Source organism: Oncorhynchus nerka, linkage group LG20 (assembly GCF_034236695.1).
Source record: "Oncorhynchus nerka isolate Pitt River linkage group LG20, Oner_Uvic_2.0, whole genome shotgun sequence".
In the NCBI taxonomy this organism is placed as follows: domain Eukaryota; kingdom Metazoa; phylum Chordata; class Actinopteri; order Salmoniformes; family Salmonidae; genus Oncorhynchus; species Oncorhynchus nerka.
This window is the reverse complement of record NC_088415.1, coordinates 69,513,480-69,527,238: the sequence shown is the minus strand read 5'-3', so window position 1 is coordinate 69,527,238 and position 13,759 is coordinate 69,513,480. Positions and strand designations below refer to the sequence as shown.

General features: G+C 42.5%; 1 protein-coding gene across 1 annotated transcript in view; it reads left to right on the top strand.

Moving 5' to 3' along the window:
* The window catches only part of LOC115101574 (potassium voltage-gated channel subfamily H member 2-like), a 36,594-nt gene that overhangs the window by 21,219 nt on the left and 1,616 nt on the right, over positions 1-13,759 (top strand). The window contains exons 2-10 of the mRNA XM_065005711.1: positions 7,661-8,083; positions 8,292-8,688; positions 9,927-10,126; positions 10,395-10,647; positions 11,104-11,297; positions 11,452-11,551; positions 12,240-12,521; positions 12,726-12,927; positions 13,193-13,394. Coding sequence (XP_064861783.1) covers positions 7,661-8,083; positions 8,292-8,688; positions 9,927-10,126; positions 10,395-10,647; positions 11,104-11,297; positions 11,452-11,551; positions 12,240-12,521; positions 12,726-12,927; positions 13,193-13,394 — 2,253 coding nt within the window. The remainder of the gene's footprint in view (positions 1-7,660; positions 8,084-8,291; positions 8,689-9,926; positions 10,127-10,394; positions 10,648-11,103; positions 11,298-11,451; positions 11,552-12,239; positions 12,522-12,725; positions 12,928-13,192; positions 13,395-13,759) is intronic.

Genomic DNA, 13,759 nt, shown 5'->3' with positions numbered 1-13,759 from the left:
TTTATTACATTTGCAAAAAAAATCTGAAAACAGGTTTTTGCTTTGTCATTATGGGGTATTGCATGTGGAATAATAAGGGAGGGAAACAATTTAATCAATTTTAGAATAAGGCTGTTAACGTAACAAAATGTGTAAAAAGAGAAGGGTCTAAGTACTTTTTGAATGCACTGTATACTATGCTGCCCTCCCAAGCAAAAAGACAGTAACTGCTTTGGTCGAAAATGAGTTAATGTAACAAAAATTACATTAAATGCATGCTTAATCATGTGGACAAGTATCCTGCCTCTATTGTTTTGGAGAAAATGGGGTCGTATTAGCAGTAACTGCAAAAAGTTACTGTGAAACCACGGTAAGTGGCAGTAACTGAACTTACTGCCTTTTACCTGCCCTTGGCTGCAGTTACTGCATTTTACCTTTGTATCATATATCTCATCATTTTATTCTGATAGTGATGCCATCGAGGCTGTATGACACTGACTGACAACTACACACATATACATTGCTAATCTAGGGATACAACACCATGGCACAGCATTCCCGGGGGGAATGATGGTTGAACTTGCTCTGAAACGCCGACATCCAGACATTGGTAAGAACTAGCTAGCTAAGTAGATCTGACATCAAAATTAACTAGCTAGCTAGCGAGCATAGACTAACAATGCTACCTGCTCTCATGAGAGATCTGCAATTGATACTAACGTCAATCTATTAGCCATATAATGAATTATATTCTGAAATGTAATCTGATGGTTTCTTTGAATCAGTACACCATACACACGATTTCTAGCCAGTGACAGCACACCTAGCTAAAACTGACGCGCCCCTACCAAAACGTCAAAACCTACCTAGCTAGCATTAGCATGAAGCAATAGATTTGTGCTACATGTTCCCATAAGAAACGATCAGCAGTTTATACTAGCTTCAATCTATTATACCTATAATTAATATAATCATTGTAGTTGTATTCTGACATTCAATGGGTTATTTGAATCCGTAACCTTACACCACACACACGATCTCTAGCCAGCTGACGGTCAGTTGGACGTGCACCACATACTGAATTGTCAAAAGCAACGCACACTCGTTTTCCGGATGAGCACACACACAGCATTGCTAGCTAATTGATCATTTATCTACTCACATGTTCAGGGTTTCTGTTTTTCTTTTATATTCCAATATTGCGTGACTGTCCTGGTCAGGAAAGTTAAAATCCCAAATTGTATCCATCACCTTTGTTGGTGGCATATGTAATTAGTACAACAAGCTTTTTTTGACATGCCAAACGTGAGCTCAATGTGTCTGCTTCGGTGCCATCATTACATGAATGCGGAAAAACTGTTTTGCATGACTTCCACCAATCCCTGTGGCCTAGATAATTAGTATCTATGCGGATGAAAGTTGCCATGTGAGAGTGTATTAGGACAGTACAACCACGTCAATACTAGGTTTTATTCCTGTCAATGTCCATCCATGCAATTTTTTTGTATTTGTAAATAGAAATGAAAATGTAAGATCCTTTTTGAGAGCAGGTATGAAATTAATAGATGAACTGAGTTATGACAGTGAAAATTATTAAAAGATCAAAAATAAAAAATCAACATAGATTATATCCTATATTATAGAATAACTGAAAAGGATTATGATCATATGTTTGAACACCAGAAAATCTCAGTATTAATTATTATCATCCTTAACAGAATAGAATCATTAGGATGCATGTCCCTGATTATTTGCTCTATTTATTTCAGTTGAGTTTGAGGGCCACATTCCAACAAAGACTCCTGATCTACCCCCTTTAACTGAAGTCACAGTGTCAACACTATCTGAAGAAATAGAGAACCAGTGGGTGGTCTCTGACTCCTTAGAAATCAGTCTATCAGATGAGAAATCAAGTGCCAATGATGATGATGATGAAGATTATCATCCACCTTCAGAGTTGGATGTTCCAGCACAAGTGGCAACTGAGGCCGTGGACACAACTCCAGAACACCTATCAAACAAGAAATCCAAGATTCCACCAATGGGTAAGCCATGTGGTCCCAAATGCAAGAGGCAATGTACTCAGAATATTAGGCGAAAGGAAATATGGGAAAAGTATTGGGAGATGAAGTATAAGGAGAAGAGGACATGGATCTTCCACATGGTGGCACAGCAATCTAAGAAACATGTCACTGTTGGTGCTGACAGTCGACCCAGCAGACCGTTTCTGTACCATCTTCCAAACCAGAGCGGTTCTGCACAACACGTGTGCAAAGCGTTTTTTCTGGCAACATTGAGCTACCACCCCAAAAATGACAGGTTGATTGTCACAATGATGGGCAAGTCAATCACAACCAAACTAATTCCACCAAAGGATCAGAGGGGAAAGAAAGCTTCAGCGAGCAAATTGAACATGAATCCAATCCTTCCATTCCCAAATCAGCCACTACAGATGAGATGCCCCCCCATCGCCTCTACCTCCCTAGTGACGTCAATATTCGGTTCATGCATAATGACTACAAGGAGAAGAACAAAGATGCCAGCAAGGCGGTAAAGGGAAGGAACATCAGCTTTGTGAAGCTTGGAGAGGAGGAGTGCGAGCTCTCTTTGGTGCAGGGTTATCATCTGAAGATGGAGCACAGAGAACCCAAGCCTACCAAGACAACAGCCATGCAGCACCTGAATTCACCATCACCAACCCTGACTGCATGCAATGTAGAAAATATGAGGAACATAAGAAGTCTGCAGGGCAGAGCAGAAGCCATTACCAGGCTGATTCACAGAAAGATTGGCCTGAGGACTGGTCTGTGAGGAGTGTTGATATGCAAAAAGTCATCATGCTCCCTCGCATGCCAGGTGTGAAAACAGCATTTTTCACAAGAAGAATTGTTCCCAATCACGAGACATTCGCCACCATTGGAAAGAAGTCTCAAAAGAAGACAAAAACAATCTCAGTGGTATGGCATGAAGGAACAGCTGGTCGGAAGGCAGAGGAGATTACTTCATCTTACGTAATAGCACTGGAGAATGAGAGAGATGTCAAGCATGCAGTGTATTGGGTGGATAACTGCACTTCTCAAAACAAAAACTGGTACCTCCCAACATCACTGGTGAGCGTTGTCAATGCTGACTCAACTTTGATGGAGGACATCACCCTCATGTTCTTCGAGCCAGGACACACACAGGACAGTTTCCACCATGGCGTGGAACAGGAAATGGAAGCTCGACCTGGAGGTGTGGTGTACGACTTCGGGGACTTCCTCCATGTGGTCGCTACTTCCAATGCAGGCAAGGTGGAGGTGGTCGGAATGAAAAAGGAAAACATCCTGGCATGGAAAGCTGGCCATTCCATCGTAAAGCTGAAGAAGGCAGCAGCACCAAAGCTGGCAGAGATGGCTGAGATCCAGTTGAGGCGTGGATCCAGGAGCCTCTTCTGCAAAGTCTCCCATGAAGAAATGGACTTCACAGAGCTTGACTTCCTCATGAAGAAAGTCACTCTAGAGACACCCTCGACACTACGTACACAGGATAGAGGGATAGAAGAGTTCAAGAAGATGGACATAATCACCAAGCTGTGTCCTCTGATGCCTGCACATCGAAGGCAGTTCTGGAATTACTTGGCTGTGAACAGCATTGCTGAGGATGAGGAGTGATATGGAAGAACACTGAAGAAGTTTTACTTAAAAATGAAATGTTACTTAAAAATGAAATGTAACTATTCAGCTTTTTATCAATTGTCATTTGGGTCCTCTTGTGAATATGAACATGTAAATATGTTTAAAATGTATTCTTAAAGCTGTTATTTATTCATTCAAAAGTGTCATTTGAAAAAATACAAATAAAATGTTTTTATTAGCAATCTCATGGTCATTTTTTATCATTTGTATTACCCTACATCATACTTAGATCATGTTCCGTCATTATATATTACAAGACAGGTCATCATTTCATGTAATTCAAACAATTTCAGTGCTACTTTTCACATTTATTCTTATAACAAGACATGGGCTATTTGTCAAACACAGTATGTAATGTGACTAATGCAGAACCTACATCTCTATGTAAATGCAGCTGGTATCTTAGTGGAAGACACAAAGGATGCAGTTTCAACTCTGTTACACTGTCAGTAATTACACTGCTCTTGTATTAATAACATAAATGAGAAGTATAGTAAACTAACAAATGAAAATGGCAAATACTGCTCTTTGCTTTGGTATTACCCTGCAATTTATAACAGATCATGCCAAGGAAGAAGACAGTAACTGCCGTTTAAGTGTCAAAGGTCATGTCAGAGGTCAGGGTCAACATTAATAAAAAATGTACTCATAGTAAGGCAACAGACCATTACATTTCCAATGATAACCCTAGAATTAATTTGGCTGGACAATTAAACAACTTTGAAGCCATTATTTTCAGTTCCACTCTATGAGCAGTTACCGCCTTTTTGCTTGGAAGGGCAGTATGCTTTTCTGGAATTGGGGAATAATACACCTTTATTTATTTACAATTCTGTCATTTACAGTGGAGGCATGAGCCTGACCAGCAGTTCCCCAGAGAATGCCAGACAGCCCATACAAGAGTGAGTTTTGATTGGGTTTTGGTGAGTGACTGAGAGGCTGGGGAGAGTTTGGTCGGTGAGATTAACATTAGAACGGCTAGGGCTTGATTGGAAGTCCTCAGTACTCTGACTGTCACAATGTTTCAGTTTGCCTTATGTACACTGTTTTGTTGTGTAGATGCCCTGTACCTGGCTTTGATATCATATGTAACAGTATAGGTTCCGTCCCTCTTCTCGCCCCTACCTGGGCTCGAACCAGAGACCCTCTGCACACATAAACAACAGTCACCCACGAATCATCGTTACCCATCGCTCCACAAAAACTGCAGCCCTTGCAGAGCAAGGGGGACAACTTTTTTTATATATATATATATATATATATATATATATAATTTTTTTTTTGTGTGACTTTTTTGTATTTTTTTTATTAACAACAAATCAATACATAAAGCACATGAGGGAACATAAGCATACATAGATTACAAACAATGGACAATCGAGCTAGGGGGTACAATATCACATTACAATTACACAAGGACCTTAAGGGACATGCATATACTTACAATTCTAACAGCTTATTTGTTAGTAGAGCATTTAACCGTCTTAAAATACAGTTCAATTTCTTTTTGTAGGGTACGAAAATGTGGTTTTCCGTTTGTAAATTTACATTTGTGTATATGAAATTTGGCCAAAAGAATAATGAAATTAATTACATAAAAATGATTCCGCTTATTTCTATTGTATGTAAAGAATCCAAACAGTACATCTCTCCACAATAGTGCAAAATCTTCATAAATGTGTTCAATTATAAACCTACTGATGTCTTGCCACAGTTTTCTTACATGCATACAATGCCAAAAAAGATGCACAACTGTTTCTGGGTGGTCATTACAAAAGGAGCAATTTGAGTTGATGTTTTCCTTAAACTTCTTCATATAGTGGTTGGCAGGATAATATTTATGAATAATTTTAAAGGAAACTTCCTTAACTTTGTTAACAAGTAGGTATGTTTGTGGCAACATCCAAACTTTTTTCCAACAGATATTATCAATAAATCCATTCCAATAAGGCATGACATAAGGTATAGATACAACATCCTGCTGAAACAAGGATCGTATCGCTATGTTGTTGAATGGACCAAAAGAGAAACAAATCTTTCCTACTGATGAGTCAACAGGGTCAACAGAAGGTAGGCTCTGAGGGTCAGGTCTTGACATGTTCCTGAATAACATAGCAACACCTGAGGAAATGGCATCTAAAACAATTGCAAAATCTTTAGGTGTTACAGGGACCTTGTAAAGTGATAAGAATTCTTTATAACTGAGTAAAAGACCCTCTGCATTTACCAGTTGGCTCACCAATAGGATATTATTTCTGAACCAATATTCTAAAAACAGAGAGGTATTTTTATACAATATATCCCGATTATTCCATATATAATATCTGTGTGGAGAAAAATTGTGTTTATAAATTAAGGACCATGACAAGAAAACCTGCCGATGAAAAGCAGAAAGTTTCACTGGAACGTTGTCAATATTATAATTGCAAAACAACATGAAGTTAAGGCCACCAAAAGTAGACTACTTCACGGTCTCAGAGCAAAGTGACGTCACAGATTGAAAAGCTATTTAGCGCGCACCACCGCTAACTAGCTAGCCATTTCACATCGGTTACACATACAAAGAAACAATAACCACAGGGCTTAGGGCTAATGCAGGTCATGTGATTCAATGTGCTTTAGCTGAAGATGCATGGTACACAGAAGGCTCACATCTTTGTAATTTATTTCCATTCGTATTTGGTCTTCACTTTGGAACTACAGTTTGCAAAGATGTTATGGGGACATTATGGGGATGTTATGGTGTCATTCAGGTGTCGTGCACGAAGGGATGATATTTATAAGAAGTTGCCAACATGCCCTCCCATAAGTGTGTACAGTTCTTTAACTTCATCTGTCCTATTTTCTTTGCAGAAGCCTGAAGGCTGGAGCCACCTGATCCTCGACTCCAGTCTCTTGTTAAATCCAATCAAATTGTATTTGTCACATGCGTAGTAAACAACAGGTGTAGACTAACAATGAAATGCTTACTTACGAGCCCTTCCCAACAATGCAGAGATTTTGTTGTTGAAATAGTAAACAAAAACAATAATAATTAGAATAACAGCACACTGTCACTGTCATCTTGATTTCAATATGTACAGACAGATATAGGATCTTAATTTGATCACTCTTTGGATGCTGAGAATTTTTCTGCATCACAGGAAATGCAGATGAGCTTCGTGATTTACATAAATTCACTGAACGCCCAAACTAACACATGGTTATATTAACAGTATTTCACTTTTCATGTAGCCTGCTTTTGGCCAGCTAAAAGCCTAAGGCACTGATCAAGCAACATTATGGTCTCTAAACGTTCAAATCCTGTTGTAGGATCTTCATTTGACCTATATTGTCACAGCAACATTTTAACATTTAGCCTGTAATGTTGCTTGATTGGTGGTTAGGCTATTAGCTGGCTACATGAAAAGTGCAATACTGTTTCATTTGCTCCTTTGCTTTTTTTTAGCACTATAATAAATCAAGTAGTTGTGTTGAAGCCTAATGGCTACTCTCAATAATCCACTGTTTGTGTGCTCCCATCCTATTCATTGGTACAACTTGAATTTGAAGTGGCTTTAAAGTAGAGAAAAAGGTCAAATCATCCAAAAATGGCCTCCCGGGTGGCGCAGTGGTTAAGGGCGTACTGCAGCGCCAGCTGTGCCATCAGAGACTCTGGGTTCGCGCCCAGGCTCTGTCGTAACCGGCCGCGACCGGGAGGTCCGTGGGGAGGTCCGTAGCAATGAGACAAGATAGTAGCTACTACGAGACAAGATAGTAGCTACTACAACAATTGGATACCATGAAATTGGGGAGAAAAAGGGGTAAAAAAATAAAAAATAAATAAATCATCCAAAAATGTAAATGATGACACTGGCCTACATTAAAGAGCATATTTGCTCTTGGACCACATTGTTTTTAGAGGACAGGTTTCCCTCGTGGTCATCAAATTCAACACCCTTCCACCTTTTGATTTCAGTCTCAATCAGCAAAGTCAGTCACATTTCCTTTCTTTCCTTCTCAAGGTCCTCTCACTAGGTGCAGATGTCCTACCAGAGTACAAGCTCCAGACCCCTCGCATCCATAAATGGACCATCCTGCACTACAGCCCCTTCAAGGCGGTGTGGGACTGGGTCATCCTGCTCCTGGTCATCTACACTGCCATCTTCACCCCCTACTCTGCGGCCTTTCTCCTTAGTGACCAGGAGGGGGCGGCCATGCAGATCTGTGGTTACTCCTGCTCTCCGCTCAACGTGGTGGACCTCATCGTGGACATCATGTTCATTGTTGATATCATCATCAACTTCAGGACGACGTATGTCAACAACAATGACGAGGTGGTCAGCCAGTCACAGCGGATCGCTGTGCACTACTTCAAAGGCTGGTTCCTTATAGACATGGTGGCGGCTATCCCCTTTGACCTGCTCATATACCGCTCGGGAGAAGAGGTGAGGAGATCAGGGTGGAATGGTCTTATTGTACCTATCCAAATGCTGCTGCGAGAGTCTGTTATATGAATCCGTGCAAATATGTATTTATTCTTTGTTAAGTAAGCTGACACAGTGATAATAATAAAACAAGTTTGGTTTTATGGCTAGGTGTTCTGCATGTGTGAATGACCATTGTTTGAGCTCTTTCTGACTTATACCGTTTTAGACAACAACTCTGATTGGTCTGTTGAAGACTGCTCGACTGCTGCGATTGGTGCGCGTAGCTCGGAAGCTGGACCGATACTCTGAATACGGAGCGGCCGTCCTATTCCTCCTCATGTGTACCTTTGCCCTCATAGCTCATTGGCTGGCCTGTATCTGGTACGCCATTGGTAATGTGGAGCGTGCAGGAGCAGCCCGGATTGGCTGGCTGGACTCTCTGGGTGACCAGCTCGGAAAACCCTACAATCAGACTATACCAGGGTCAGGTCCCTCCATAAGGGACAAGTATGTGACAGCACTCTACTTTACCTTCAGTAGCCTGACCAGCGTGGGCTTTGGAAATGTCTCACCCAACACCAACTCTGAGAAGATCTTCTCCATCTGCGTCATGCTCATCGGCTGTAAGTCACAGTTATTAACCCTCAATACACAAATAAGTATTGCTTTATATATGCCTCTATTGCCTCTATTAACCCACGATTTGAAATTTGACAACACATGAATGGACAATGTGTAATTATGGATTATGTTTGTGGGATGTGTTCAACCTATTGGATAGCCATATCTCATGCCCACTGCCCAAGGCAATTCTCCCCCAGGGATGTTCATTTTGTCTAATAATGTGTCTAATAATATAAAAAGCTGCACATTTTGATCAAATCAAATCAAATGCTATTTGTCACATGCTCCGAATACAACAGGTGTAGTAGACCTTACAGTGAAATGCTTACTTACAAGCCCATTACCAAAAATGCAGTCCAAAAATAACATTTGAATAAAAACCTTTAAAAAAAAGAATAAGAAATAAAAGTAGCAAATAATTCAAGAGCAGTAGCAAATTAACAATAGCGACGCTATATACAGGGAGTACCGGTATAGAGTCAATGTGCGGGGGCACCAGTTAGTTGAGGTAATTGAGGTAATACAGTATGTACATGTAGGTAGAGTTATTAAAGTGACTATGCATAGATAATAACAGAGAGTAGCAGCAGTGTAAAATGAGGGGGTCGGGGAGGCAATGCAAATAGTCTGGGTAGCCATTTGATTAGATGTTCAGGAGTCTTATGGCTTGGGGGTAGAAGCTGTTTAGAAGCCTCTTGGACATAGCCTTGGCGGTCCGGTACCGCTTGTCATGCGGTAGCAAAGAGAACAGTCTATGACTAGGGTGGCTGGAGTCTTGGACAATTTTTAGGGCCTTCCTCTGACACCGCCTGGTATAGAGGTCCTGGATGGCAGGAAGCTTGGCCCCAGTGATGTACTGGGCCGTATGCACTACCCTCTATAGGTCTTTGCGGTCGGAGGTCGAGCAGTTGCCATACCAGGCAGTGATGCAACCAGTCAGGATGCTCTCGATGGTGCAGCTGTAAAACATTTTGAGGATCTGAGGACCCATGCCAAATATTTTCAGTCGCCTGAGGGAGAATAGATTTTGTCGTGCCCTCTTCACGACTGTCTTGGTGTGCTTGGACCATATTAGTTCTTGGTGATGTGGACACCAAGGAACTTGAAGCTCTCAACCTGCTCCACTACAGCCCCGCACATGCACAAAATCATAATGTTTTCCTAGGATTGTAATGTTACGTTTATTTTTTGCAAATATGCCAAGACCTCTATCTCTGTTCTCTCTGTCTATCAACAGCTCTGATGTATGCTAGCATATTTGGTAATGTGTCAGCCATCATCCAGCGGCTCTACTCCGGCACAGCTCGCTACCACACCCAGATGCTGCGGGTTCGAGAATTCATCCGGTTCCACCAGATCCCCAACCCACTGAGGCAGCGGCTGGAGGAGTACTTCCAACATGCCTGGTCCTACACTAACGGCATTGATATGAATGCTGTGAGTCATACACACACACACACACACACACACACACACACACACACACACACACACACACACACACACACACACACACACACACACACACACACACACACACACACACACACACACATACACAAACACACACACAGCTACTTGTTCTGGTTATTTACTGTAAGTGTGGCGAAATGGTCACAAAGTAGTACTTGTAAAAAGGCAACATGCAGTGGTCGTCACAAAAGACAAACCAGCTGATGTCTGTCCACTCCTCTATGTTGTCCAGGTGCTGAAGGGCTTCCCAGAGTGCTTACAAGCTGATATCTGCCTGCACCTCAACCGCACCCTGCTGGAGAACTGTAAGGCCTTCAAGGGCTCCACTAAGGGCTGCCTGCGGGCCCTGGCCATGAGGTTTAAGACCACCCACGCACCGCCAGGCGACACCCTGGTTCACGCCGGTGACATCATCTCAGCCCTTTACTTCATCTCCCGTGGCTCCATAGAGATCTTGAGAGGGGATGTGGTGGTGGCCATCCTGGGTAGGATATCATCTAAACTGCATTTCCATATGGCACAATAAAAATGGACTTGATTTGAATTTACTAATATCAGCCCTATCCTAAAGCAGTGGCTTTTAACCTTCTGGCTTTTAACCTGTATATTGTTGCAGAGGCTTTCAACTCAGTCTCTCTCATCTCCTCCACTCCTTGATATGCCTCATAGCCCTCCACAATGTTGAGAGTAACATCCTCATCTAGTGGTTACTATGGGTTAGTCACAAGAATATGAGTGATCACATCCATTTGGAAACCTTGTAAATCACTATAAATGAATACAGAAAAAGTGAATTACATATGAATTAATGACACATTGTCTCTGAATATCCACAATATCTGAAGCATATCATATATCCATGTTGATCATATTCTAAAATAGATATGGTATCATCTAATGTAGCTACATCCAGTAAACAATCTCTCCTTCCCTTCCTGCAGGTAAGAATGACATCTTCGGAGAGCCCATTAACATGTATGCCCGCCCAGGGAAGTCCAATGCCAACGTGAGGGCTCTGACCTACTGTGACCTCCATAAGATCCACAGGGAGGACATGCTGGAGGTGCTGGACATGTATCCCGAGTTCTCTGACTACTTCTGGGGGAACCTGGAGATCACATTCAACCTCCGGGATGTGAGTGGGCTTTTTGTTAAAGAATTTTGTCACTAATTCCTTGCTAGAAAGTGAGATTCAGAGGAATATGCTGTCTCTTATCTTTACATTTGATTGTTGGAATTCAAATGTTTTGACTAAAGAAATCACTCTATTTCTTCTCGCTGTTTTTCAGACTGCCACGGTTGCTGGCTCAATGAGCAGTAAGAACTCTGACCATGGTGGAGTCAACCATCGGCTTCCCAGACAAGAACTGTCTCTCAGCTTGGACAGAGGTGTGGTACCCTGTTAGTCAAGTACTCTGACTGGCACACAGCTAGATTAGATTGTTATGTGTAATTCAGTTTGATTTGAGTAAACCCATTCAATTTGCATTAATCACACTTGCTTCAATTTAGACTGTTCTAAGTCTGTTCTATCCACACTGAGTATACAAACAAGAACACCTGCTCTTTCCATGACATAGACTGACCAGGTGAATCCAGGTGAAATCTATGATCCCTTATTTATGTCACTTGTTAAATCCACTTCCATCAGTATAGATGAAGGGGAGGAGACAGGTTAAAGAAGGATTTTTAAGCCTTGAGACAATTGAGACATGGATTGTGTATGTGTGTCATTCAGAGGGTGAATAGGCCAGACAAAAGATTTAAGTGCCCTTGAACAGGGTATGGTAGTAGATGCCAGGTGCACCGGTTTGTGTCAAGAACTGCAATGCGGCTGGGTTTTTCACACTCAACAGTTTCTTGTGTGTATCAAGAATGGAGTCAACATGGGCCAGCGTCCCTGTGGAACACTTTCGACACCTTATAGAGTCCATGCCCCGACGAATTGAGGCTGTTCTGAGGGTGCACGCTATTCCCTATGCACTACCCTATAGGCCCTAGTCAGAAGTAGTGCACTAAATGGGGAATAGGATACCGTTTGGGACAAACTTTCTGCGTTCTCTGCCTTGCCTCACAGATGCAGGGGAGACCAATCCATCCCAGAGACCTGTCCACAGGGCCAGAGGCCAGAGCTCCAGAGACCAGGGAGATGGGCAGAACACAGAGTTTGAGGGGCTGAGGAACTCAGTTTATTCTCCTTCCCACTCCAGCAGAGATGAGGAGTCAGTGTTAACCAGCCCTGTACAACCAACTTCACTAATGGGGACTCCCTATAGTGAAACCACCATCCTCAACATCAGCAGTGCTTCAGAAGATGAGATGAACCACAAAACTGGCAACACCTGCAACGCTCTCTCAGGTAGACAATCCATTCATGAGCACTACTTTTATATACAACTTTTGCCTTTGTGTTAGATCTCAGTGGTGTTATTTATCTCCATTGATGCTCCAATATAATAGCTACACATGCTGCTATTCATGTCAGTGCAGTATACTGTATGCATCTGATGTAGATATTGTATGAGCTGGACTAGCTGTCAGTCTAACCTCCACTCTCTATCAGGGGCTATCTCAGGTGTCTCCAACATCTTCAGTTTCTGGGGGGAGAGCCGTGAGCAGCAGCAGTATCAGGAGGTACCCTGCCACAGCCTGCCCTCCCCTCCCCCTCATCCTCCCACTCACAACGTTGCCCAGAGCAGCAACAACCGACGGCAGTGCAGCGAGCTAGAGAACAGGCTGGACCTGCTGCAGAGACAGCTCTACAGGTCTGCTAATTCCATATTTAGTGCACTACTTTTGACCAGGGCCCAGGGTATAGGGTGCCATTTGGGATGCAGTCGATGACATTCCAAACCTTTGCTGTTGGGAGGCTGTCTCCCTTTAACTGAGCGATAATAAGATGACACAAATAGTTTTTACAATAACCTTTTACTATAGTGACATTGGGTACTTCAAGGATGGAAGGCTTGAGGTTTAAATGTGGTTGTAGCTGTGGTTGTAGATTCTGACTACTCTACTGGGATCCCTCAGATTGGAGTCACGGATGTCAACAGACATCGGGGCCATCATGCAGCTGCTCCAGAGACAGATGGTGCTGGTGCCCCCGGCTTACAGCACAGTGTACTCCTCCCCTGAACCGTCTGTCACCCCCACCCTCACCCCCAGGCATGCAGAAAGGCTGGTGCAGCCTGCCTCACCACTGGACTCAGAGACCCTAGCCTCCCTCTCACAGGTACTGTATACCACAATTTGCAACTGAGCACACTGATGTGGGACCATCAAAGCATTTTGGCTGGTGAAAGACACATCTTCCAAGTGATTGTTTTTAGATTGAACCTGGTTATCAATTTAGTGCAGTTGATTTACTGACATACTGACATTCTTTGCCGGTATTAAGGTCACGAAGTGCAGTTGCGGTTGTGTCATCATTGTGATAGCAGCACATTGGTTTGAGAGCGTTTGTTTTTGTGCAAAAACATTGGGTTAAAGACACCATTAACATTAGGATGTTGGGTGGAAATCCGCTAAGCCCACCAGGTGGTCTGGTCTAACTCCCTCTGGATGTAGGTCATCAGCTGGTTGAAAGTATCATCCCTC